The sequence below is a fragment of the Scylla paramamosain genome, chromosome 4, assembly GCF_035594125.1.
Source record: "Scylla paramamosain isolate STU-SP2022 chromosome 4, ASM3559412v1, whole genome shotgun sequence".
NCBI classification, from domain to species: domain Eukaryota; kingdom Metazoa; phylum Arthropoda; class Malacostraca; order Decapoda; family Portunidae; genus Scylla; species Scylla paramamosain.
Window position 1 is genome coordinate 12,877,252 of NC_087154.1, and position 25,652 is coordinate 12,902,903.

General features: G+C 36.2%; 1 protein-coding gene across 1 annotated transcript; it reads left to right on the plus strand.

Moving 5' to 3' along the window:
- Positions 1 to 217: 217 nt before the first annotated feature.
- Positions 218 to 25,004, plus strand: LOC135099750 (large ribosomal subunit protein P2-like). Its single transcript, XM_064002257.1, has 3 exons — positions 218 to 552; positions 5,923 to 6,095; positions 24,817 to 25,004. Exons 1-3 carry the CDS (start codon positions 233 to 235, stop codon positions 24,984 to 24,986), a joined length of 663 nt encoding a protein of 220 aa, XP_063858327.1. The 5' UTR covers positions 218 to 232; the 3' UTR covers positions 24,987 to 25,004.
- The last annotated feature ends 648 nt before the right edge of the window (positions 25,005 to 25,652 follow it).

A 25,652-nucleotide genomic window follows, 5' to 3' on the forward strand; every position in this document is an offset into this window, starting at 1 on the left:
TACAGGACGTGTCAGTGATATCTGATATTTTTCAACATTCCCAGATAAAATGCACAAGCCGAAATCAACATCCTTTTATTTTTACTGTTCATACTTACTTAAAAAAAATCATTACCTATTTTTAGTTTTATCTTATAATTCAATTAACAAAGCCTTATCATACACCAGTAAGTATGAATATTAATATTAAGGGTTATGTTTTTAATTTTTAGATACACTTGTGCAGCAATTCATGCTGTACTTTTCCTGCACATCGATTTCAAATTTAGCTAAGACATCCCTTTGCCCCAGGAAATCGGAGACAATTAAAAATGCTGGCGCTGATAGGTATCTACCAGCCTCACTGCGACGTCTCTATTTCAAATGGCCTGTGTTGTTTGGAATTGGCCTGCATGTAGTCCTCTGCGAGGGTATGAAATATAGCAGCAGGGAAGCTTGCCATGTCAGTTCTACCTTCATGGTGTCAGACAGGTGCACAGATTGTAACTTGTATCTACTCAACTTTTTCCTGTGCTACAGTGGGAAAGCCGGGGATCTGTACATCTTAATTTTGTGAGTACTTCCAAATCATTCTTATTAGTGTGGTGTGTTGTGTAATATTAAGTTAGATTAACCTGTAAACTGCGACATACATCATATGATGAACAGCGTGTAACTGTGACTTGCAGCATATGATTGTGAAGGTTATTTTTAAGTTTGGCGATCTATATTTCGCTCTCATATGTCTTGAAATAACATTTGGCAACTCAGGGTGAGTGAGTCCACGCTCCCTACCTTATCACACACATCCTTAGTTTTCCTCATTGAAGGGGCAGGTCAGTCATCTCAGCATGACCCATAACCCTTTATTTCTCATGGTGTAAGATGTAATATAGTTTACACAAGATCCACCCCTGTGTAAAGGAAAGAAGCAGTGGATGAATCCAGCAGTGGTGGTGAGGAACAAAGTGTGAAAAAAAAAAAAAAGTGGTAGAAAAGTTATTGTCACATCTGGTGCTGAGAGGAGAGGTATAGGAAAGCATTACGCACAGCCCGCACCCAAGCCTACCACACTATCTCATCCAAAAGCTGAATTTAGAAGAATAACAAGAAATCTAACACCTTCAAAGTTTGTTCATATGGTAGTTGAGAGGGATGAAGAATAACAGTAAAAATTATTTTTGAGAACTTTTTTATGTCAATAATTGTACACCTCAGGTATGACTGCCAGAACCCTATTGTGCAGTTTATGGGTTAATATCCATAAGGGGGGGACATCAAAGCCCCCTGGCTGGTTTAAGTTAGGTCAGATAATGTTAGGTTAAGTTAGGTTAGAATCCTTAAGGGGGTTCCAGGAGATGGGGGGAAAAGCCTATGGCTACTATAGGTTAGATTAAGTTAGAGTCCTTAATGGGGTGGTTGAAAGAGGGGTAGAACCTCCCAGCCAGTTTAGGTTAGGTTAGGTTAAATTAGTGTGGGTGGGGCAATATTCTTTGTTGACTATTTTTTAGGTTTTTCTCCCAAAAGTGATATTTTCCTCTTAGATTTTTAAGGCTTCCCAAATTTGGCATTCCCCATCCATAAATCCTGCTGTCCCACCAAGTCCCCAAGCTTGCTACTCCTAGATAGAAGCAGGAATAGAATACAGAGGGAGTTGCTGTTGGTAAGATTTACCCATTCTGACATGAGAATGTGCCTAAGATCTTGAGGTCATCAGCAAATATTGTGCATTTATTCAGAATGGATGGTGGTAAATGGTTTACATATATAAGAAATAACAAGGATGAAAGCATAGAGCCCTGAGGCACTCCACTTGTGATAGCTCTGGTGCTGTTATTGATGCCTGATACACATACAAAATTCTGCCTTGCAAAAAGGAGCCTATCCATACCAATAACATGCATCTGATAGCATTACATTATAGTTTAACCAATAGTACACTGTGGTTCACCACATCAAAAGCTTTAGAAAAGTCAAAGAGGTTAACTTCCATCACAGATCCCTTGTCAAGTTCAGAAGTGACAAAATCATAGGTTAGTAATAACTGATCATCCACATTCCTGCCACTCTTAAAGCCATATTGGTCATCAATGAGTAGATATTTATATATTTGTTCAGCCATAATTCTCTCCAGTATTTTACAGGAGACTGAGGTTAAACCTGTAATTTAAAGGAGCAGGAGAGGAGCAATTTAAAGGAGGCCTGTAATTTAAAGGAGCAAAACGGGGGCCCTTCTTGAATAATGGGACAGTTTCAGATAATTCCTTAAGGTTAGCAGAACACACTCACTCAGACTTGCTTTGAATGTTTTCAGCATAGGATACGCCATTGTAGATACATCTGGTAAGTGACATTAACTTTATCTAGAGCACCATGGAAAATCTGTTGTGGGGAGGGGCTAGGATTACCTACTTTAAAAACTGTGGCAAACATCTCTGCCATATGAGCACAGTTATCAGTCAGTGACCCATTGGGATGTTTCAAGGGGCCCATTGAGAGCACCTACTTTTTTGCTGCAAATGTAATGATGAAAGAATTTAGGATTGTCTCAGTTTGGCAATAAGGGACTCTTCATAGAGTATTTGTGAATGTGTGAATTAGTTTTTAAATTGGTTATTGATAATATTGAAGTCATTCAGAGCCTGAGAGGATTCTTGTGAGTGACGTCCAAAAAACCTTCTGGCACTTTCGAAGTGCTAGCTTTTTTTTTTTTTTTTTTTTGTGTGTGTGTGTGTGTGTGTGTGTGTGTGTGTGTGTGTGTGTGTGTGTGTGTGTGTTAGGAGGATTAGCAGCTTGATCAGGTTTGTTAAGACTACTTAGGGGAATATATTAATCAATCATGGGGGTGAGAATTTCTAGAAGTCTCTTTATCTTATCAATTGATAGGTGGCAAAATTCAGTCCCAGTCAAATGCTTTTAGTTATTCATTTATAATGTATTTTTCTCTGGGCCAAGCCCTCTTGTTGGGTCATCTACCATTTCCAGTGTCAGAGTCCATCATGTAGTGATAATCAAACAGGATTGGAATGTAGCCACAACCTGGGACAGGACATAGGGCCTGCACATTGCCAATCCAATCCCCTTCTGTTGTTAATACCAAGGGTCATACTCGAGAAGTAGGACATCATCGTTGGACCGGTTGATTGCTGGCAAATTAGTTGCCTAAGATCAGGATCTCTTTGTTGATGCAGAAATTTTCTAGGAAACATATCAAATTAAGGTTTTCTTCCAATGTGCTTGAAGTAAAGCTGTATACAACAATGACATAGCAGTTCAGAGATACCAGGTGCACCACATGAACATTTGAACATGTAATTTCTAGAAATGAAAGACATGGTATTCTTAATGTATATTCCATGTTTGCAAGTACTGCTGATGATGTCATTATGTATAATTGGATGGTAACCTTGAATAAATAGAAATGAATCATATATTCAAGGTTAGCCAGGTTTCAGTAATGGTCATAAAGTCAATAGAGTAGTCTCTTAAAAGATAGCTGACCAGATTGATCTTATCAAGTTAGTGAGATTGCACAGGCATATTCTTAAACAGTGGTACCTTGACATATGAGTGCCCCAACTTACAAATTTCTGGAGATATGAGCTGTTGCTTGGAAGATTTTATGCTTTGAGTTGTGAGCCAAAATCTGAGGTACGAGTGAGCTTCAGATACTCGGCCATTAGTTGGTACTTGGCACAGCAAGTGCCACAATAATTGCCCAGCATTCCTCATCTCACTCATTGACTTCATGTGTTTTTATACAACTATTATTTATAAATACATTTTTCTTATAGTAAATGCTTGATACAATGAACATATATGGAGAGAGATGGGTGTGGTGAAGCATTGCGTCATCGGCCATTGTCATGGTCACTCACTGGCTGTCACACAGCCACAGTTCATCTCTCAAACATGTGGTTGACTGTGTCAGCCAACTCTCCCACATTTAAAAATTAGGATTTTCATAAAATAAAGCAAGCATTCAATAAATTTGAAATGTCGTAATATGTGAACTTCCGTAAAATTAAACGATTTCAGTAGCTTAAAGGGGTCATTATACCTGAAATTCGGTAAACAGAGGTTCACTTCATCGACAGTTTACTATATTAAAAAATGTGTAACAAAAAAATTGGGGTAATTTGGGGGGCTGGAGTGAGTTATGGCATTTTAATTAATTTCAGTGGGGAAAATTGATTTAACATAAAAGCAAATTACCGTATTTGATGGCTCATAAGACACACCCAGTTTTGGCAGACATTGAAATGAAAAAAAAAAAAAAAAAAGATAAATGATTGGATTTAAGCTCTGAATATGAAGTGAAGGATTTCAAGTGACATTTGAAGACACATGCATTTAGATCATTATTAGATCCCAATATTTTGCACTTAAAACTTTAATATTTGCTAGTAGCCTACGTACCAATTTTATTGTGAGATATAAACATGTACCTGGCATATGGTGTCGGCAGTGACTGTGAGAGACTACAGGGGTAATAAAGTTTGTTCATAAGAATGTTAAAAGATAAGTGCAATATTAATTGTATGAAAGTGTGTCTTACCTCAAGGAGTAATGGCATCACACTGTAAAGAACACAGTGAAGCTTGCCCATGTCACTGGGTTCGGCGCGTAACTGACTGCGTGTTTGTTTTGGTACATGCAATGCATGGTCCATGGTCACTTAGGCAAATTCTTCCTGACTGGTGTCATTCTATGTGAATTACTGGTAAGTATGACCTATTATATATTGTTACCTTGAAAGAAAGAGTTGTTTTGTGGTGTAGTACTAATCATCACTTTGTTTGCATGTGTGAAGATGTCTGGGGTTTGATTTTAGAGCCTCTGTTGCCATAGACTCACCATCAACCACTGCCTCAATACTGAACCTTGGCCTCATAGGACACAGGCTCATTTCCTGAGATTTTTTTTTATTAATTAATTTATTTATTTAATTGATTGATTGATTGATTGATTAATTAATTAATTAATTAATTAATTAATTTATTTATTTATTTATTTATTTATTTATCTTTTTTTTTAAAAGGTGCATCTTATGAGCCATCAAATATGGTAAGTTACAAGCTCTGTCATGGAACAAATTAAACTCGTACTGAGAAATTTATTAAAAACTATTTTTTGTTCAAGACTTACAAGCTGTTTATCTTGAGTACCACAAGACCTAAGGGTAATTTTCTAGACTTCTTTCTTGGCCTTACTACTGGTTTATTCTTTTCTTTTGCATATATACTCATAGCTCATGATTCGAACATCCTTCAGTTCGAACAGGGTTGGTGAACAAATTTTTTCCTCCAATTCAAACATTGCATTTGGTTTGATTTAGTTTTGAAAGGTTCTTCTCTGATAGGTGGCCAAAACAGGAATGAGTATTACTAGTTTTATGGAATGCATAGCATATGAGTTTGTCTGTCTCTGTTGTCCCTGTCTTTGGAGTAATTATTTGGAGAATTTTAAATTCTCATCACCTGTTGAAAATAGCTTGATTTGTGCTGCACAATCTGCTGATGGGCCACATTATGCTCCCCCAATATGCAGTGGTTCTTAGTTTGATTTTTGAAGCTTCTTTGTAATTTTATTGATTTTAACACTTTATCCATTATTCAAATTGAAATCTGATCCAAATTTCATGATCATCCTTTTAACAGTTTGAAGTAAATTTATATTATCCATTGTAGTAAAGCCTTCCAACACAAACACTAACAAAATGAGAAGAAAGTAAATAGGCTTCTATCCTATATCATTCTCTTCCCCATTTCAAGCCAGGATTATCAAGATCCTAAACTAAACTGGTTTCTGATTTGGAAATTATAATATAGTATCCCCTCTTATTAGAACAAAAGTAGTCAAATAAGTCATTATTTTCATAAGTGAACTCATTTAACACAATTTCTGCTCCTGCATATAATTTGAACTTCATGTTTATTTCAGCATCATGAGACACGTAGCCGCCTACCTGTTGGCTGCCATGGGCACCGGCCAACCTAATGCTGCCTCCATCAAGGCCATCCTTGGCAGCGTAGGAGTGGAGGCTGATGAGAAACAGCTTACTGTCCTTTTGGATAAATTGTCAGGAAAGAACCTTGCTCAACTCATTCAGGATGGTGAGTGAAGTATTTCTTGTCAAATGTGCACATAATTTTGTCAAAGTATTCATTCCTTTGGTTAAATAATGTGTAGGTACAGGTAACCTACAGCATTCAGTAAGGTTAGGTAGCAGACATCTGTGAGTGATAAAAATATGAGTGGTTGATGAACCCCTCAAAAAAAGAAACTGAACACCAAGCTGATTCATTCCATAAAAAATGCTCTTGACCCAGGGTTGGAAAAAAACTTTTTTTCTGACCCTTTTTTGGAGGGGCTTTGGGTTTTATTTATTTTTTGTTTATTCTTAATATTTATATGTAAATCAGTTTAAATAAGCAATTAAAAAGTAATCTAGAATGAAAGAAAAGGTTTTGAGTTTTTTTTATGTAGGAGGGACACTGGCCAAGAGCAAAAAAAAAAAAAAGAAGACCCACTGAGGTGCCGGTCCCTGTACAGAGTCAAAAACAGTTGTCAAAATTAAAGAATAGTGTCTTAATGGGACCCATTGCCAGTTATAGGTGGAGGTGCATTTTTTTTTTTTTTTTTTTTTTCTTCAATTTCTTTGAAATTTTTACAGCTTACATAGTGTCTTATCAAAGTAAGAAACCTTGTAAATTTCATTGGATTTGAATAAATACTTTTGGAGAAAATATTAAAAACAGACTTGAAAAATAGGAAAACTGTAACGGATATTATAGCTAGTAATGGTCAAGCACAGGTTTGAATTTTTGTCCATTTAATAACCATACCTGTTGCTACACTTTTGCCATGGGATATTTTTTCTAAGTGTTTTCCCAGTTCTGCAATTTACTGAGAAACATGTTGAAAGAAAAAGCAGTAAATTTGACTAACAAAAATATTTCTAAATAAATTACAATTAAGAAAAGTAAGTTTTTCATATGGCCAAAAATAGAGAATTTATTCAGATTTCTGTAGGTATATTCACTTTTACAATTGGTTAATAATAATAAATAAGGAAGTTATTTTTCCTTTAATAACAAAAACTTGTGTTTTGAGATATGGCTTGTTTTCTGTAAACTTAGTTACTCCCACATAAACGTATCATAATATTTATTTATGTGTCTGTATTGTTGTAATAGTGTATTTGGAGGTTTCTAAGGATATAAAGACTTGCTTTTCTCATTTTATTATGAGCATAATTGTGTAAAAATGGCATCTGATTCCCTCCTTCATGGTGTAGGATATTAATCACATGCTGGTGAGGGTTTCAGAAGGTGCCACCTTCCTCATTGTGATTGGGCTTTTCTGTCAAAATTTGCCACCTAGAACTCTCCACTTTTATACTGCACATCTTCATTACTTGCTTTTCTTTCCTTTCTTTTCTTCTTGGGTGCTTTAAATGAGATTCGTTGCATTTCTTGGAGTTGAAGTGCAGTCAAGGTGTGCGAAGAAGCTCCAAATCCCAGATGAACGAGTAGTGAGCCACGAATTTCACTCTTCTTCATCTAACCCACTTGTATTTTGTACACTTCCTCCACAGTTTGGAGTGTAGGCTCTCATTGGAATTTTGAGTCCTTTCCTTCAGGCACTCTTCTTGTAACTGTGAGGTCTGTGTAGATATTATGAAAGCCTTCTCATTTCTCCTCAGGGATCTGGGAGAATTATGGCTTCTTGATATCTTGTGAAGGTGGTTCTTCACCCTTGGCAAGGGCTCTATTATTAAAAACACCTGGAATCCTCTTTCTTTGGACATAGCACATGAAGCTGTGGAGATTCATCTGAGGAGAAGGCATGAAAAAATGATACCATGATGTCATCCCTCATGCTGCTCACTGTCTTCTGTCTGTTGTCTCTTATGGCTTTTCCATAATAACTTTGCATCTTATTGATGACTTTGTCCGTCAGCACATTTGCACCACCTGGTATGCTGCGTCACATCTTCCTCCCAGTCTTGATGGTGATGGTGGTGTAGTCCTCCTGCTTCAGTTTCCTGAGATGTGTCCCTCTAACCTCTTACACACATGGTTGATGCATTATTCTTTCTTCACAGGAACACTAAGGATCCTGGCCACTGTTGATTGCACACACAACATTGAAGGCATTTGAATCACCATTGCCAAGGAATGTTGTGCATCTCAACTTGTACTTTGTTGATCGTTGCCAGAGTCAAATTGCTGCTTAAGTGTCCATGGTGGTGGCAAGTCCATCGAAGTTATTGGAACACAGTGGCTTGTGCTTTTCAATCCACTCGGAAGACATGTTCTGAGAGCAGACTTGACAGAAGTTGCAGAAAATTTCAGTCACTCACCCTGCCAGTTTCTATCTTGATCACAAAGCTGATGCTATCTTAGGATACTGCAATATTCAGGTATCCTATAATTGCTTCAGGCTTCACACCAATGTGAATGTAGTGCTGAACAACTGCATCTATTTCCTTCTTCATCGTATTTTCATGATGACTCTCCATCCTCTTGTACATGTATCTTGCATACCTGTCAAACTTGCCCTAGGAAATGGGAGGCATGCTGAGTGCTGCAATGATGCAGTTCAGTCCAGGTGCTCCAAACTTATTGATGAGGGCTTCATAGGTCAATTTTACATTGATTTCAGTGATGTGCTGTTCCTTCCCATCACTATTGGTGACACTTCATGATGTGATGGTCTTAGATCCTTGACTCTCACACGTCGGAGTGAGAGTGATAGTGGAGTCACAGCCCTCATTCACTGTCTTCAGTTCTATCACAAAAGATGCATTCCTCTCCTAGAAGATGTAGTAGCTGTGCAGGGGAAATGATGTACCTTTGATCATCATCTTTGGGTTTCATGAACTTGCCAGAGAGCAACTTTGAATGCAGCTGTTGCGTTGTTATTTCCTCTGATGCTTTTACTTGACTTCCACCAGATGCAGAAGCTTGTGGTGGTGTGGAATGAGAAGCTTGTGGTGGCATGGAAACAGCAGGTGATGGTGGTGTGGGTGGTGGTGGTGGTGGGGATGATTGCAAGTTGTCATCTCCTTGTCTGGTAGCAGAAGTTACTCTTTTCTGCTGGTTTATTGTTTGCCTCATACTCCTTAGCTTATGGTTTCTTAGTTGTTGCATCTTGATATGAAAGGGAAAAAAAAAATTATGTAAGTGCTTGATATGGTAGGTTTGCGCTGTCAAGCAAAGATGGCTACACCTGTAAGAGCCTGGTACACATTAGGGCTCCAGGCTATGTCCCTGGGCTACACTACCACTCAGTGTTGGCATATGATGGTCATCATTGTAAAATACTAAGAAAACTAAAAAAAAAAAATAAAAGAAATGCTTCAAAATGCTGTAGAATGGCAACATACTTGTCACCACATGTGCAGGGCTTTAAATGATCATAAACAAAGCCCACTTAAAAATAGAAGGAATTGAGCTAATTGGATGCAGTTTTCAGAGAAAACTTGGCACATTTCAAGGGAAACTAAGCTGTTAAAAACCTGTTTTTGAGATGTGGATCAAAAAAATTAAATATTCAAGTCATAGGAAGGAGTAAATACAAAAGCAGGAAGGGAGTTCCAGAGTTTACCAGAGAAAGGGATAAATGATTAAGAATACTAGTTAACTTGCATTAGAGAGGTGGACAGAATAGGGGTGCGAAAGAAGAAAATGTGTGCAGCAAAGCCATGGGATGAGGGGAAGCATGCAGTTACCAAGTTCAGAAGAGAAGTTAGCATGAAAATAGCAGTAGAAGATAGCAAGAGATGCAACATAGTGGTGATGAGAGAGGCCGAAGATGGTCAGTTACTTAGAGAAGAGGAATTGATAAGATGAAATGCTTGTGATTCCACCTTGTCTAAAAGAGCAGTAAGAGTGGAACCTGAAGCATATGCCATACATGGACAGATAAGGCCCCTGTACAAAGTTAGCATCTTGTGGGGGTGATAAAATCTGGTGGAGATGACTCAGAACACCTAACTTTATAGGAGCTGTTTTAGCTAGAGATGAGATGTGAAGTTTCCAGTTTAGATTATAACTAAAGGACAGACCGAAGATGTTAAGTGTAGAAGAAGGGGACAGTTGAGTGTCACTGAAGAAGAGGGGATAGTTATCTGGAAGGTTGTGTTGAGTTGATAGATGGAGGAATTGAGTTTTTGAGGCATTGAACAGTATTAAGTTTGCTTTGCCCCAATCAGAAATTTTAGAGAGATCAGAAGTCAGGCGTTTTGTAGCTTCCCTGCGAGAACTGCTTACTTCCTGGAGGGTTGGATGTTTACAAAAAGACGTGAAAAAGTGTTGTACCATCAGTGTAGGGGTGGATAGGACAAAAAGTTTGGTTTAAAAGATCATTGATAAATAATAGGAAGAGAGTGGGTAACAGGACAGAATCTTAAACATTGTTAATAGATTTAGAAGAACAGTGACCATCTACCACAGCCCTTGGCCAGTGTCCTTCCTACATAAAAAAAAAAAAAATGAACGGTCAAAAAGTAAATGAGACGAAGTTATAGAGAGAAGGATAGAAGCTGGGCAGTTTGGAAATCAAAGCTTTTTGCCAGACTCCATAAAAAGCTTTTGATATATCTAAGCCAACAGCAAAGGAGGAGGATGACCAAGACTCACTAAGGAAAGCCAGAAGATCACCAATGGAGCAGCCTTGATAGAATCCATACTGGCAATCAGATAGAAGGTTGTGAAGTAATAGATGCTTAAGAATCTTCCTGTTGAGGATAGATTCAAAACTTTAGGAACAGGCTGAATGTAGGCAAACTTCAGGCAAGAAAGAAAGGTTTATTGTTAGAGATCAAAGAGTTTAACTAGGCAAAGTGCAAACACGGAGGCACAGTTTTGGAGAATAATAGGAGGGACCCCATCAGGTTCATAAGCCTTCCAAGGGTTTATGTCAGCGAAGGCATGGAAAACATCACTGCTAAGGATTGTAATGGGTAGCATGAGGTAGTCAGAGGATGGAGGAAAGGGAGGAACAAGCTCTGAATCATCCAAGGTGGAGTTTTTAGCAAAAGTTTGAAGTCCAGCTTTAAAATAGATGAGATGGCAGTGGTGCCATCAGGTTGAAATAAAGGAGAGAAAGATGAGGAAGCAAAGTTATTGGAGATGTTTTTGGACTGGTGACAGAAGCCATGAGGGGAGTTAGATCTTGAAAGATTTTGACACACTATTAATGAAGAACAGACACTTGTTTAGGTCATGCTGATACAGGTTGGTTCCAATGTTATTTATTATATGTATTTGCAAAGACTATTTAATATATGATTAAAGAAAGCAAAGTAAGGATAAATATTGTGGCATGACCTCTTACTCCACCTTCCCTACTCCTTGATGTCACCAACATGACTGCCAGTGCGATATCACCCCACACACTGCTCTCCAGCCTCTAAATGTTACTCCGTGTTTCCTTTATCAGCTGTCTCTCTCACTGTTCTCTTTCTTTAAACGCCTTCATTGCTTTTTTCCTTTAGATTTTTCTTTCCCCTTCTTGATCTTTTATATTTGGAAAGCTATTTTTATCTTTCACATTTCTTTTTCCAAGTTTCAGGACCATTTGTTACTTGCTTCACATTTCCACAGTCTTTATTCAAGATAACATTTTCTCTTGCTTTCCATTGAGATATTGTATTTCTTTTTAACATAAATTCTCTTTTTTAACTGCCATTGTTGTACCCTTAACCCAAAAGAGCTGGAATGTTGCTGCAAGTTGCTTCTCTCTGTATGGCAATGTTTTGATATTTTCATGGAAATCGCTCTATTTCCATTTTGAATTCCACAGGTCTGACTTGGGTTCATTACTTTAAGAGCATGCCCTTTATTCATCCTTCCTCTTTTGTTTTTCACAAACCCAAAGTCTCATAGTGTTTTTACTCCTGGAAGAATGTTTGAGTCAAGTTGGGAAATTCCCCTTGAGCTGCATTGCTGTGTCTCTACTGGACCAGTTATCAGTTTAACACCTTGGTTGAAAGGACAGGCAAGCCCTCTCTCTCTCTCTCTCTCTCTCTCTCTCTCTCTCTCTCTCTCTCTCTCTCTCTCTCTCTCTCTCTCTCTCTCTCTCTCTCTCTCTCTCTCTCTCTCTCTCTCTCTCTCTCTCTCTCTCTCTCTCTCTCTCTCGGTATTATATGAATAATAATTCATTCAATGAATGAATAATATGTATACTGAATAATTTTTATATAATTTGTTTGTGGTAATCATTTCGCATAATCTTGATTTGGGGCAGAGCAGATTCCTTGCACTGTTGTCTCACTCACATTTGGCTGTTCGAGCTATTGCTCTGGAGGATGCAGTGGTAGGACCTCTATTGGCCCTTCTCTTCTTATTCTTGTAAATAAGTTCTTTCTCCCAGCTGTAAAGAACACACAAGCACTTGGAAATTGCTTCCATTGTGGGAATGTCCCTCTAGAGCCTGAGCCACCTCTCTCTCTCTGATCTGAATCACCTGACCCTACTGTTAAGCACCCTGGTTGCTCAACCTATGTTGTCAAATGTGATATTTATGTAAAACCCAGACTGTTTATTATCTTAAAACCCAAACCATTTGTAGCACTGTATGGTTTGATGAGCTAAATAATCCATACTTAATATTTGAATTTCAATTAAAAGTGAAAAGAATTGATATGTTTAAGAGAAATTGTATGACATGGCAGAGCAGCTAATGGATCTAAATGTTCTTCCGGAAATAAAGAGTGTAGGTCATGTGGTTTTTCTGTGGTGACACAATGAAGTAGAGTAACTTTCTTCCTGTAACAGACTTGTATTTGGAATGCTGCCTAGTATTTACTTGGGGAGCAGCTATTCCTTCCTGCTCTCGTCATATTTTCACATTGGTCAACTAATTTGTCTTTTATGACTTCCTTTACATTATCTGTGAACTTCAAAATGAGAGCAGGAAAAGGCAAACTGGAAGAATCCTTCACCCACCCCTTATCTTGCAGCTGGAAAAACCTGTGACCTGTCCTTTAAAGGTTAAGCAGTTCACATTACTTATTTTCTATAATTTCTCCTAATTTTCCTTCCATTTTTTTTATTTAGCAGTTTATTTATTTTTATTTGTTTTATTTTTATTTACTTATTTATTTATTTATTTATTTATTTATTTATTTTATTTATTTATTTATTTATTTTATTTCAGTCCTGCACAATAAACCTATAATTTTTTTAGGGTAGAAAATCTTACTTTTCAACCTGTTTCCAAAGTCCATTTCAGCTTACATGAATCCCTCAGATTTCAGGTCAGCCTTGTCCTTTCTCCTTACTCCTCCCCCTTCTGCCGTGCTTGCTTACTTTAATCAGCTGATTTTTATTTAGCATTTTGCCAAGGTGCTGTAAATTTGCACAGCAGCACATGCAATTATTTCCAGTGTTGTGGAGTCGGCACCCAAAACACTTGACTCTGGCTCTAAATGATTCCTTGATTTTTTTGTGTGTATCCAACTCTGACCCCTAGGTTTAATAATTCTTGGGGAAAAAGAAAAAAAAGCATTTCATAACACCTACAAGGTTTTTAACACCATGTCCTTAAGTGAGTGCCACACAACAAAATAAAAAAATTTCTGACACATGGATAGTAGCAACATACCAGCAAATTCTTATGCCTTATCTATTTTATAAATATTTATTTTTAATAAAATAGATAAAATACTGGCAACCTCTGACAGTCCTTATATATGTAAACAAACCCTCCTGTATCTTGAAATAATAAAAAATGTTTATTGTGATTTTTAGATTGTTCATAGATTTTCCTCACAACTGCTCTCAGTAGGGGAGTCCCTTATGGACACTAATATTGAAGCTGCAGTCATTATTCTGCAAATAATGGCATTTATATGATATTTTTTTATGGTTCTTGGCAGAAATGAGGCCACACAAGTAATTAGGACTGGTACTAGATTATGAGCATCAGTTATGAGATTAGAGTGATTCTGCGTAAGTACAAAAATGCAAACAAGAACATCCTTGACTAGTAGCAACATACCACATGCCTTGATTACAGCACTGGGTAGGAGAGAGGATTTGTTATTCCTTTGCTAGGAGAACTCTACACTTGCCTGCAACAGTTACCCCTCAAACGAAGAGATAAAAAATGTGAACAGAGAAGGAGCAAGAGGAAACAGAAGTAGGCTAAGGTTGTTAGGGGTGACTACACAGCCAGGGCTTTTAAAAATGTTGGCACACTCATCCTTTTAAATTTTAAATGTCCTCTTGAAAAATTATGGTTTTCTACTTCAATCATATTTCAGTTGCTATTTCATGTATTCAAGTCATTCTCTTTGCATCTTGTAGCTGTGTTTATTTTCTTTTGTATAAAAATATAAAGGAACATGGTACTGAATTTTTGTAAATTATTTTTCTTGCACAATTTTACAGGAATATATCAGTATTTGAAAGGAAAAATATCATGATGAATAAAAGATATGGAATTGATGTAACTACTTTTGTAAAACTTGTTAACAAGGCTCTAATCGCTCATTTCACACTTAACAGAATGGTGTGGGAAGATGTGATTGACTTGTGTAATTTTACGAAAGCTAATTATCTTCACTATATATCTTCATTATACAGAAGTGGAAGTGTACTATTTTTTAAACATCAGTTATCAGATAAATTAAAAGAAACTGATGTTGCTCTCACCAGTGATCACCCTGACACTCCCTTAAAGGTTTAAGTCTAATGGATATGCTATTGGTTAGTGGTCCGTGATATTATATATATGTATATTGTAGTGTTGTAGATTCTTGTTTGATTCTTCTTCAAAAAATAGATATCATCACCTGGTGGGGGACTGTGTAGGTAGATATAAATAGATACCTAAGTATAATAGTACTACATAGTTGATGTCAATAATTGCTAAGGATTAGTTAGGGACCCCTTTGATCCTATCTGTACATATTTGCTGACCTTGGCTTCACTGCCAGATCACAGATGAATTCTTTTGCATTGAATCATGAACATTCATAATCTGTATTCATTTATGTGTATTTCCCTATAAATGAATGACAAAACTTATCTTTTGAATTGAGAAATTATCCAGACATGTCCACTCATTACCAGTTAAGACTCAGTAGCAGGTGGTGGAAATCAGCCACTGGTGGCATTCCTTTATGTTTTGTTTTTCATCATTCTGCTGACAGATGGCAGCACTGATGTGATTTCTCATTCTCTTAGATGGAAATAAAGTGTGCAGTATGTTTAAAAAGGGGGGTGGGTTGCAATTTATGCAGTCTCTAAAATTTATGTTTAGGTTGGAGTTGGAGTCAGATTTGGGAAATTTTTACTGACTCTGACTTCAGCAGCACCAAATTCCTTCCTACTCCAACGTAGACTTCACAACCCTGTTTATTTCTCTCTCTTGTCACCAACAACACAGGTCATAGGCGTAAATTTACCATCTCGTGTGCATACGCACTAGAGATCAGAAAAATCTTGGGAGAATAAGTGTATACACATCTGTTCTCTCTGACAGATAGCTTGGGTGTGTGAATGTATAGTATTGAGTATTGGGTTAAGGAGAGGGTGCTCACTCTCTACCTCAGCTGAGGAATTTAATGATTATTTTGAAGTCAAGTAAGCCCTGGCCAGTTATATATCTTTAATTCTTATCTTCAACAAATTATTGATTGATAGCATGATTAATGAATGCTGCATTACTACATACTGCTCAGGCAGCTGACAGGTGAGTGGAATAGGTTGGGAGAATCTTTGTCCAGTACATGTCTAACTGATGATGATGTGCAGTTTTATTTATTTAATTAAGATAGTAGCTGTGATTAATGTCTTGTCTTCACTGCACTCAGCACAAGACAGTGCATCAAATATAGTCTCCATCCTTTGAATATCACAAAGTAGGGCATTATGTATTTTGTTAAATTCATATATAAAATTAAGATGAGATTTAATTTTACATTTAGTCATATATTTATAGTGATCTGGCACATGGTCTGTCCCCTCTTATAAAATGTATTATTTGCTCAAACATAAGCATGTCACCACACGCTTGTTATAGAGAGTAAGCTTCTTAACTCAGTTGCTTTTGTGGCCCATGGTAAACAAGGCTTACTGCTAAGGAGGTGGAAGGGATTGAGAGAAGGGTAGTAACAAATACCCTAATCCAATGAACATCCCTGACACACTGAGTGGTGTGCTGTGCATGTTGCGCAAGCCATGCAGTGATGTAGAGAGATAATTCATAGGGGATTATTTTACATTATTCCTTTGAAAAAGCAGTAATAACTCCCAGTCATTGTACAGCAGTCAGTATAGCACACTAACACACAAGGTATTTAAATCCCTCCATAGGGACATTTAAATTTATGATAGAAAAAAAAAAAAACACATTGATGCCTCTGAGTTAGTAGGTGCTGCAGCAACAAAACTCAATTCTGTATACAGTGGAACTGCAGTTCTTGAACTTAATTTGTTCCAGAATGTTATTTAAAATCTGAAATGTTTGGAAACTATTTTCCCTATAGGAATCAATGTAAAATGGATTAATCCACTCCTGGACACCCATTCGCCCTGTATTAGTGGCTTATGACAAATGCTCCCACAGCCAAGATGGCTGCTCCAGAAAGGACGTATTGAATGAACTTAGTGACATGAACTCATCAGAAGATATTGTTTAGACCTTGCAGGTATTCTCTTCATCACTGATCTAGTGAGGGAAGCCTTACAAAGTGACAGAGAGGAACATTCCCACTTACTGCCAAAATTAAGTTCACACTTAGATATCTTGCTGCTGGGAAAAGCTACTGGGAAAATACAGTTCTGCAGTAGTGATGACATTTTGGGTCATTGAATCACAGGTGGCTTGGGATTACTCCAGAGCAAGCCAAAAGACTGTCTGTACAGTAAATGATGTCTGTGTGTGCCCAGGTAACCTGAGTCGCCCGAGTGGCCCAACTGAATGGTTTTGGGCTCCTCCCAGAATACCATAAATAAATCATTGATGTTGTCATGGAAACTGCCACATTCTACCCAACTGTAGGAGTAAACACAGCTGACACTTACACAGTTGATGATTTGTGTTACAGAGCACTTGCTGTCCTTGGCATTGAGGTTCTTTGTGAAGATCTGTTCATTCATTACCTATCCCATTTCCTTTATTTTCATTCTTTTATATATTTAAGACTCCGTACTTTACTTATTAGTGCATGTCATTGCATGTATGCAGACAGTGTTGTAGTCATCTGCATTAACCCATTACCTCCTGGAGATCTCATATGAGATCACTTAAAAATTAACAGATTTCGTAATTATCTGTCTGTATATACGCATATCTAACCTTCATGCTATATCTATTAGGTATATTTCTCTGATATCCACATGAGATTTAAAAAATTTTCGCTTTAAGTCAATTGATATACTAGCTTGAAAATATCAAAATTGTACTCCTGAGAACTGTTAATATAAAAGTATGAAAATAAGTCATACTAAACTACAATTAGAAGATAATATCATATAGTATATGTTGAAGTAACATACATAAAACATTTGAATGCTTAAAAACACCAGTAGATGTAATATTATGAGAATAGCAGGCTATAAAAGTTGCTGATCTCGTATGAGATCATTGAGAGGAAGTGACTACACAGGTCACAACATGTTTACTGTTGCACACCGGATAGCTGAGCGTGGGTGCTTGCACAGACGTGTTGATACATGTCTAATTTGAAGCCTTTGTAAGCATCGAGTCGGTTTGCAGATTGTCATTCAATTGAAGAGAGTGGTTGTTGATGGACATCGACTCGTCTACTTCTTAGTAAGGTAACATATGATGTTAGTGTGATGTACATATGAAAACTATTTTATATATATATATATATATATATATATATATATATATATATATATATATATATATATATATATATATATATATATATATATATATTGTAAAATGTATAATGCATAAATAATCTAGAAATTTTTTGTATTGAATATTTATTTATTATAAATTGAAGTTAATTTTTTTCTTTCTTTTTCCATACATATTCATAAAAATTACTTCTTTGTCCTACAGATGTCTAAAAGGCACGTCACATCACTAAATGTGGAAGAGATTTTAGCTACACTTGAAGAAGTTATAGAAGATGAAGATGTAGAAACAGCAGATGCTGTTATCATCCCACCAGAAGCTGATACACTAACTGACAATGAAGATATTGATGATGACTGTACTGGAAATGTTGACGTCGATGACGTAGCTGGAACACTAGAATTACATGTCGCTGCACAAATTATCAATGACGACGTAAATGATAATGAAACAGGAGAAACCCCGAAAGTTAGAGCTGAAACAAGGCAAGCACCAAAAAAAAAAGAAAGCTAAGCAATTCAGTACCAACATGGCGTAGTAAAGCACCAAAATATACAAAAGTTCATGTTCACAGTAATCCTTATGAAAATAACTTGATGAAAATGAAAGAACAATTGAAAGGGTTGATGTATTTGAAGAAAGTTTTTCTGAAGAAATAGTACAGCTCATGGTCAAAGAAAGTGTTAGATATGCTACAGAATGCAAGAACAGGCCTACAACTACAATTAGCTCAGACGACATAAAACTATTTGTCGGAGTGTTACTGATATCCGGTTATCATAAACTTCCAGCAGAAACACAATACTGGTCAAACGATGAAGATTTGGGCCTGCAAATAGTAAAAAATGCAATCTCTAAATCTAAATTCCAAGATATGAAAAGCATCCTACATTTCTGTGATAACAGTGAAGTCGAAAACAATAAGAATGATAGAGGCTTCAAAGTGAGAAAACTGATTGCTGCTGCTCAAAAGTCATTCGTGAAGTTTGGTATTTTTGAAGAACACCTGGCCGTCGATGAGATAATAGTAAAATATTATGGCCATCAATGGCAATTCATTGGGGGTAAGCCTATTAGGTTTGGATACAAATTTTGGGCAATGTGCGGCATTTCTGGCTATTGCTACAATTTCGATCTCTATTGCGGCAAGAGCTCATCCGATGATAACCGCGCAGATTTACTGCTTGGATCAAAAGTTGTATTGAACATGCTAGATGTCGTAGAAGAACCGCAATCACATAGTGTCTTCTTTGACAACCTATTTACTGGATATGAGTTACTGGTTCGTCTTCGCAAGCTCGGCTTTCAAGCAACTGGAACTATGTGTGAGAACAGGCTGAAAAAATGTCCTTTGATGGAAGCAAAAGAAATGAAAAAGCAAAAAAAGAGGAGCATGCAGCTCCAGATTTGATACCAATGAAGAAATTCTATTTGTAAGGTGGCTTGATAATACATGTGTCACTATTGGAATTAATTATGACACAGTGGAACCTCTTCAAAAAGTGAAACGTTATTTGAAGGAATGTAAAGCAAAGGATACAGTTTCACAACCTCATGTCTTAAAAAATTACAGCGCATACATGGGAGGTGTCGATAAACATGATTGGTGGATTAGCAAATATGCAACAACAATCAGAGTAAGAAAGTGGTATTGGCCCATCTTCATTTGAATTGTGGACGTGGCAGTTGTGAATGTACATATCATATATAACTTGCTATGCAGCAATGATGAAAACTCAGCCATCTAAATGGATTTACTTTCATTTAGAAGAGCAATTTGCCAATCATATTTGAAAATTCCTACAAACAGGCAACAACCTGGTAGGAAGCACAGCTGTCCAGCACCTTCACAAATTTCTCATGATGTTTGTTTTGATTGCAAAGGACACATAATAATGAAACGAAGTGAACAAAGGCGATGCCAGAACAAGCCATGCACTGCCAGACCGAGGACGTATTGTTCCAAATGCGGTCACTCTATGCGTTACCTGTTTCTCTTCTTATCATAAGTACAATGGCTGAGCATAAAAGCAACTATAATAACTAAAGCTGTGCAGTCACTATGTGTAAACTGTTTCATAATTACAACGGACAAACGTAGCATTACTTCATATTACTTATTTTTGTATAGCTGTATAGCTAACTTTTCTCTTTGAAAATATATTTTTTGTTTTATAAAAGTTTTATAATTACGTTTTTTTTTTCTGCTTTAAAAATAAAGTGTTTATGGTTATATATATCTTTTTATTCATCCATTTTTCCATATAGAATGAGTAGTTTTGAAGATTGGAACTAGAGATTACATTTTGAGATATACTATAGTCATTGCAAGTGTATCCTCCCAGTGATCTCATGTGAGATCACCTAATATCTCGCTGATTTCTATTTAAAATGTAATTCTGACTATTTCATTGTGTTTCTCACGCTTTTTTTTACCATAGGTATCCAAGTTTCATAAAAAAAATTAAAGTGGTTAAAATTATGGGAGGTAATGGATTAAATGAGCAAGTATAACACTAATGGTATGGTTAGGTGGCCATTTTTGTTGTGACTTCATCAGAGCACAGAGCACTACATCCTTGGTTTGGGGAACCTGAGTCACCGGAGTGGGTGACCCCACGTTATGCAAAGAGAGCGTTCAGTTGAGAATTGGGCATCCTAGTTAACCTGAGTTGCCCAACTGAATGCATCCCAGTTAGTGTGTTGTGTACAGTGTCTAATAAAATATGCTGTAGCTTGGGGCTTATAATGTGCTTACAAATATGCTGTAAATAACAATAAATGTACATGTTTATTTACTTGGAAACCTGCCAAAAACATATATTGTAGGATAAACCGAACATTTGGATAAACCATTGGCCACTTTGCTCCATATAGTTTGGTTTATGAAGGTGTTACTGTGTGTGTGTATATATATATATATATATATATATATATATATATATATATATATATATATATATATATATATATATATATATATATATATATATATATTATTTAAAACGGGTCCCAACAGAATAAGGAGGGGGCACCAGCCAAGGGCAACAAAATTATAAGAAAAAGGCCCACTGAAGTGCTAGTCTCCAGGGAGTAAAAAGCAGTTATAATTTAGAGGATAAGTGTCTTGAAACCTCCCTTTTGAAAGAGTCCAAGTCATAGGAAGGAAGAAATACAGAAGCAGGCAGAGTTCCAGAGTTTACCAGAGCATTAGGGAGGTAGACAGAATAGAGGTGAAAGGAGAAAGTCTTGTGAAGTGAGGCTGTGTGGGGGAGGGGAGGCATACAGTTAGCAAGATCAGAAGAGTAGTTAGCATGAATAGTGGTAGAAGACAGCAAAAGATGCAAAATTGCAGCAATGAGAAAGAGTGAAAGAGTCAGTCAGTCAGAGGAGAGGAGTTAGGGTGTTGTGCTAATTGCTCAAGGTCATGTAGGATAGCAAAGTTAAAGGTTAGTTTAGTGATAGTGAAAGGAGAGGAAAGCCAAACCTGGTGGTGAACATTGAATTCTCCAAGAATGGAGATCTCTGCAAAAGGGAAGAGTCAGATTATGTTCCACTTTGGAAGTTAAGTAGTCAAAGAATTTTATATGGTCAGAGGAGTTAGGTGAGAACTATAGAGCACAGATAAATTAAGTTCAAGAGTGACTAGTTGTAGCCAGATGAGGAAAGATTTGGAAGATTCAAGTGTGTATGTGGCAACCATTTAATGCTTTGGAATGAAAAGGAGCACATCTTGTGCTTAATTATAAAAATTTGCTATGAAAAGGAGCACATCTTGTGCTTAATTATAAAAATTTGCTAAGTATCAACCCATTTTCATGCTGGACATTTGGCTGAAGAAGTGATTAATCTCCTGCTTCCATCTAAAACCAACTTACCCTTGAAAACAGAACAGAAAATCAAAGAACACAAACAATCAAAGTTTTCATGTTTGCTGACGATGATCTAAGAGTGAGTTTGTAGGAGAGGATTTGGGATGCTGGCAAAGATTTTGGGTGAGATGTGCCATATAGTTCTATTACATACCCAATATGTAGCTTTGTGCATCAATCCAACCAGTTTGAAAATAAGTATAATTTCTCCACTGAGGTATGCTGCAGTAAATAATCAGTTCAAGTTTTAGCATGGTGTTGCTTACAGGTTAAGAGGCAAACTGGAAGTTGATTGAGTTGTGGTGTTCTAACAATAAATCATCTGGTGAGCTATTTATCTCATTCAAGAAAGTGAACTAGGATCAAACTTTAAAACCTCTGGCTATGAGCTGACTGCATTCTATTACAGAAAAGTCTTCAATTTAAGGAATGTTGGCCTGGAATATAGATAGGAATCAGTCATTGGTGTTGTATTTCACCTGCATGATCTATTAAGAAAGTTTTCTGTAATGATTTACATTAAAAAAATTACTTACAATGTAGTATCTTATTGCATCAGATTTTTTTCAGTTTATTATAAATTCCATACAAAACTTGTACAAAGTATTTACTTACTTTATTGTAGTAAGTAATGAATAATCAGAGTTAGAAAAAAATACATCACTGACAATCTTCATATATATACTCGTGAGTGTGTGTGTGTGTGTGTGTGTGTGTGTGTGTGTATATATATATATATATATATATATATATATATATATATATATATATATATATATATATATATATACACACACACACACACACACACACACACACACACACACACAGGATGCCCATAAAGTCTGTGTGCACTTTTAGAATATTATAACTTTACTAGTGTTTGTGATAAAAAGAATCTAAAAATATTAGAAGGAAGAAAATCTATATATTTTTATTGAATTTTTTTAAGTTTCCACATGTCCACCATCATTAGTAATACAAATGGTAATATGGTTTTGCAGTTCTCTAAAAACATGTACTGATTGATTTACAGTAATGCCTGAAAGCACATTAATTATTTTAGCTTTTAAGTTGTCAAACTAACGAGGTTTGGTTGCATACACAATTGTTTTCACCTGTCCCCATAACAAAAAATCTAATGGAGTCAAGTCTGGCGAATGTGGAGGCCAAGAAAATGGTCCACCTCTTCCAATCCATCTGTTAGGAAATTTTTGGATTAGAAACTGTCTAATGTGCAGAGCAAAGTGGCAAGGAGCTCCATCTTGCTGAAACACTACATTATTTATCAGTCCTAATTGTTCAAGCTGAGGAATAAAGTAATTCTGCAGCATATCTAAGTAGATATCATCATTAACATGATCTTAAAAAAATAATGGTCCTACGATTTGATTGTTTCTCAAAGCACACCACACATTAACTTTAGGAGAGTCTCGTGTTTAACAGTTTCATTTGGATTTTCATTTCTCCAAATTTGACAATTATGTCTGTTGACCTTGCCACTAATGTGAAATGTTGCTTCATCAGAGAACATTAAACTACTCACAAATGCATCATCATTGCCAAGTTTTTCATTGAACTGATGACAGAAAGTTAACCATGCATGATAGTCATCTTCTAACGCCATTTGATGCAGTTGGATTTTGTAATTTTTCCAGTGAAGTCTTGTCTGCAGAATCTTACATACAGTAGACTTTGAAAGCCTCAGCTCTAGTGATGCTCGTCTTAATGACTTTCTTGGACTTGCTGTAAAGGATTCTTCCATGGATGCTACACTTTCTTTGCTGACACGTGGCATACCAGAATGTAGCCTATCATGAACAGAGCCAGTTTCTTTGAATTTTTTCATCCATCTGGCAATAGAGTTCTTGTGAGGTAGTTCTTTACTGTATTCAGTTCTAAACTTTCTTTGTACAGCAATAGAAATAGGACAGTTTACTTTTTCTTCTGTTAAAGCCATATGTCATAGGTAATTATGAAAAAAGAATTTTTAAAGTTTCAAAAAACTATTAAAAATTGTGTTGAAGAAATACTAAATAACATTACTTAAGATTAGGTACACTAAAGTTTATAATACTTTTTAAAGATTCTTTGTAGCATAAATACTTACAAAGTCATGATTTTTTAAAGTGCACAGGAGCTTTATGGACATCACATGCTATAGCACTTTGTCCTTGATAGGCTACACCTCCATGTTTGCCAGACCTGACTCCATTAGATTTTTTGATATGGGGACATGTGAAAACAATAAAAAAATAATAAATAAATAAATAAAAAAATAATAAAATAAAATAAAAATTTTAAAAGTGGACACGGAATTTATGGACACCATATATATATATATATATATATATATATATATATATATATATATATATATATATATATATATATAATATCACACATACACACACACACACACACACACACTGAGGATACACATAAATGCATATAAAAGGAAAGGAAGTTGCCTTACACTCATGCAAGTACAGTGAACCCCAATTTTATTGTAGTTCAGTTATCACTTGTTCATGGATTTTCTTTAGAACCTAATAATACAATGCAGAAAATCCCACTTTATTGCAGAACAATTGGCTATTATATTTTATAAAATACAAACAAAATTGTGGCATGGATTGACGAAATATCCAGACAATGGTTCAGGTGCACTTGTATATTTGGCAACATTGCCAGGTGGCAGCCAAGTGGTGTAAATGGCACAGTTAACACCAGCCCATCACTGTCAGCTATTGGCAGGCAGAGTGGACACCAGCTGGTGTTGGTTGGTTGGCCCTACAAGCAGTAATTTTTGTTGCCATTCTCACATTGTTTGTGGGTTGGTGTACTTGGGTTGGCAGCAGTTTGGCGTGTTTGTGAGTGCTGTACTTTACTGTTACTTTTGGGTGGTGGTTGGGTTGGATGATCATTCAGAAGCAGGTTTTGTTGCCAGTTGACGTTGTGTATGGGTTGTTATCCTTGTGATGGTGGTTTGGTGTGTTATGTAAGTACAAACACTTTGGTTATCGTTGGATATTATTTATATAATAAATTTTAAAGAGGAAAAGATTGTTAACTCTAAAGTGCAACTATTTATGAATCGGTATTCTTGCAGGTTCTGCCTTGATCTCCTCCATGCCTGCATGTGGTGGAGGTGGTGGTGGAGCTGCTGCTCCAGCAGCAGGAACAGCTGCTGCCCCTGCTGCTGAAGAGAAGAAAGAGGAGAAGAAGGAAGAACCAGAAGAAGAATCTGATGATGATATGGGCTTTGGTCTCTTTGATTAAATAAAATGTAATTAGAAATTACACACTTTTCTTTTATGTAACCAAGATCACTCTGGAATGGTTTCTAGATAGTAAATTGTGCTTCATGAAGTGTTAAACATTTTGAATGAATTTAAAGATGCTGTGAAATTCCTATACACAAATTTAAGTGAAATGGTTATAATATTCTGTGCAAATAATGCCTACGAGGGACCTTTCTCTTATAAAAGCATTCATTGCATCCTGTGATTTTAAGACCAAGGATTCTTATTAGTATTAGGTTGGATAAATTTGTTATAATTCAGTTAAGAGAGTAACAGTATTGATCACATTTATTAGACTGAAATCTGGATATTTATGTTGGTATTAAGTTTACCAACGTGAATATAATCCATGTGCTGTGACGTCATGCCTCATGCATATAGATAAGCATAAAATCTTCCCCTGACTTTGAAGTTACTAAATAAAACACACATGGTACAAAATTTTGGATGGATTTACTTACAATATATCGATTTTTTTTATTTTTTTATTTATTTTTTTTTTCAGTTATTTATTTATTTATTTTTTATTTATTTTATTTATTTTTTTCCACACAAATATGTGCCTCAATGGAGCACATCTAAGCACACCATGTGTTCTGAAGCATCTCAAGGTCACAGATCCTATTGCTTCAGTCATCTTTCT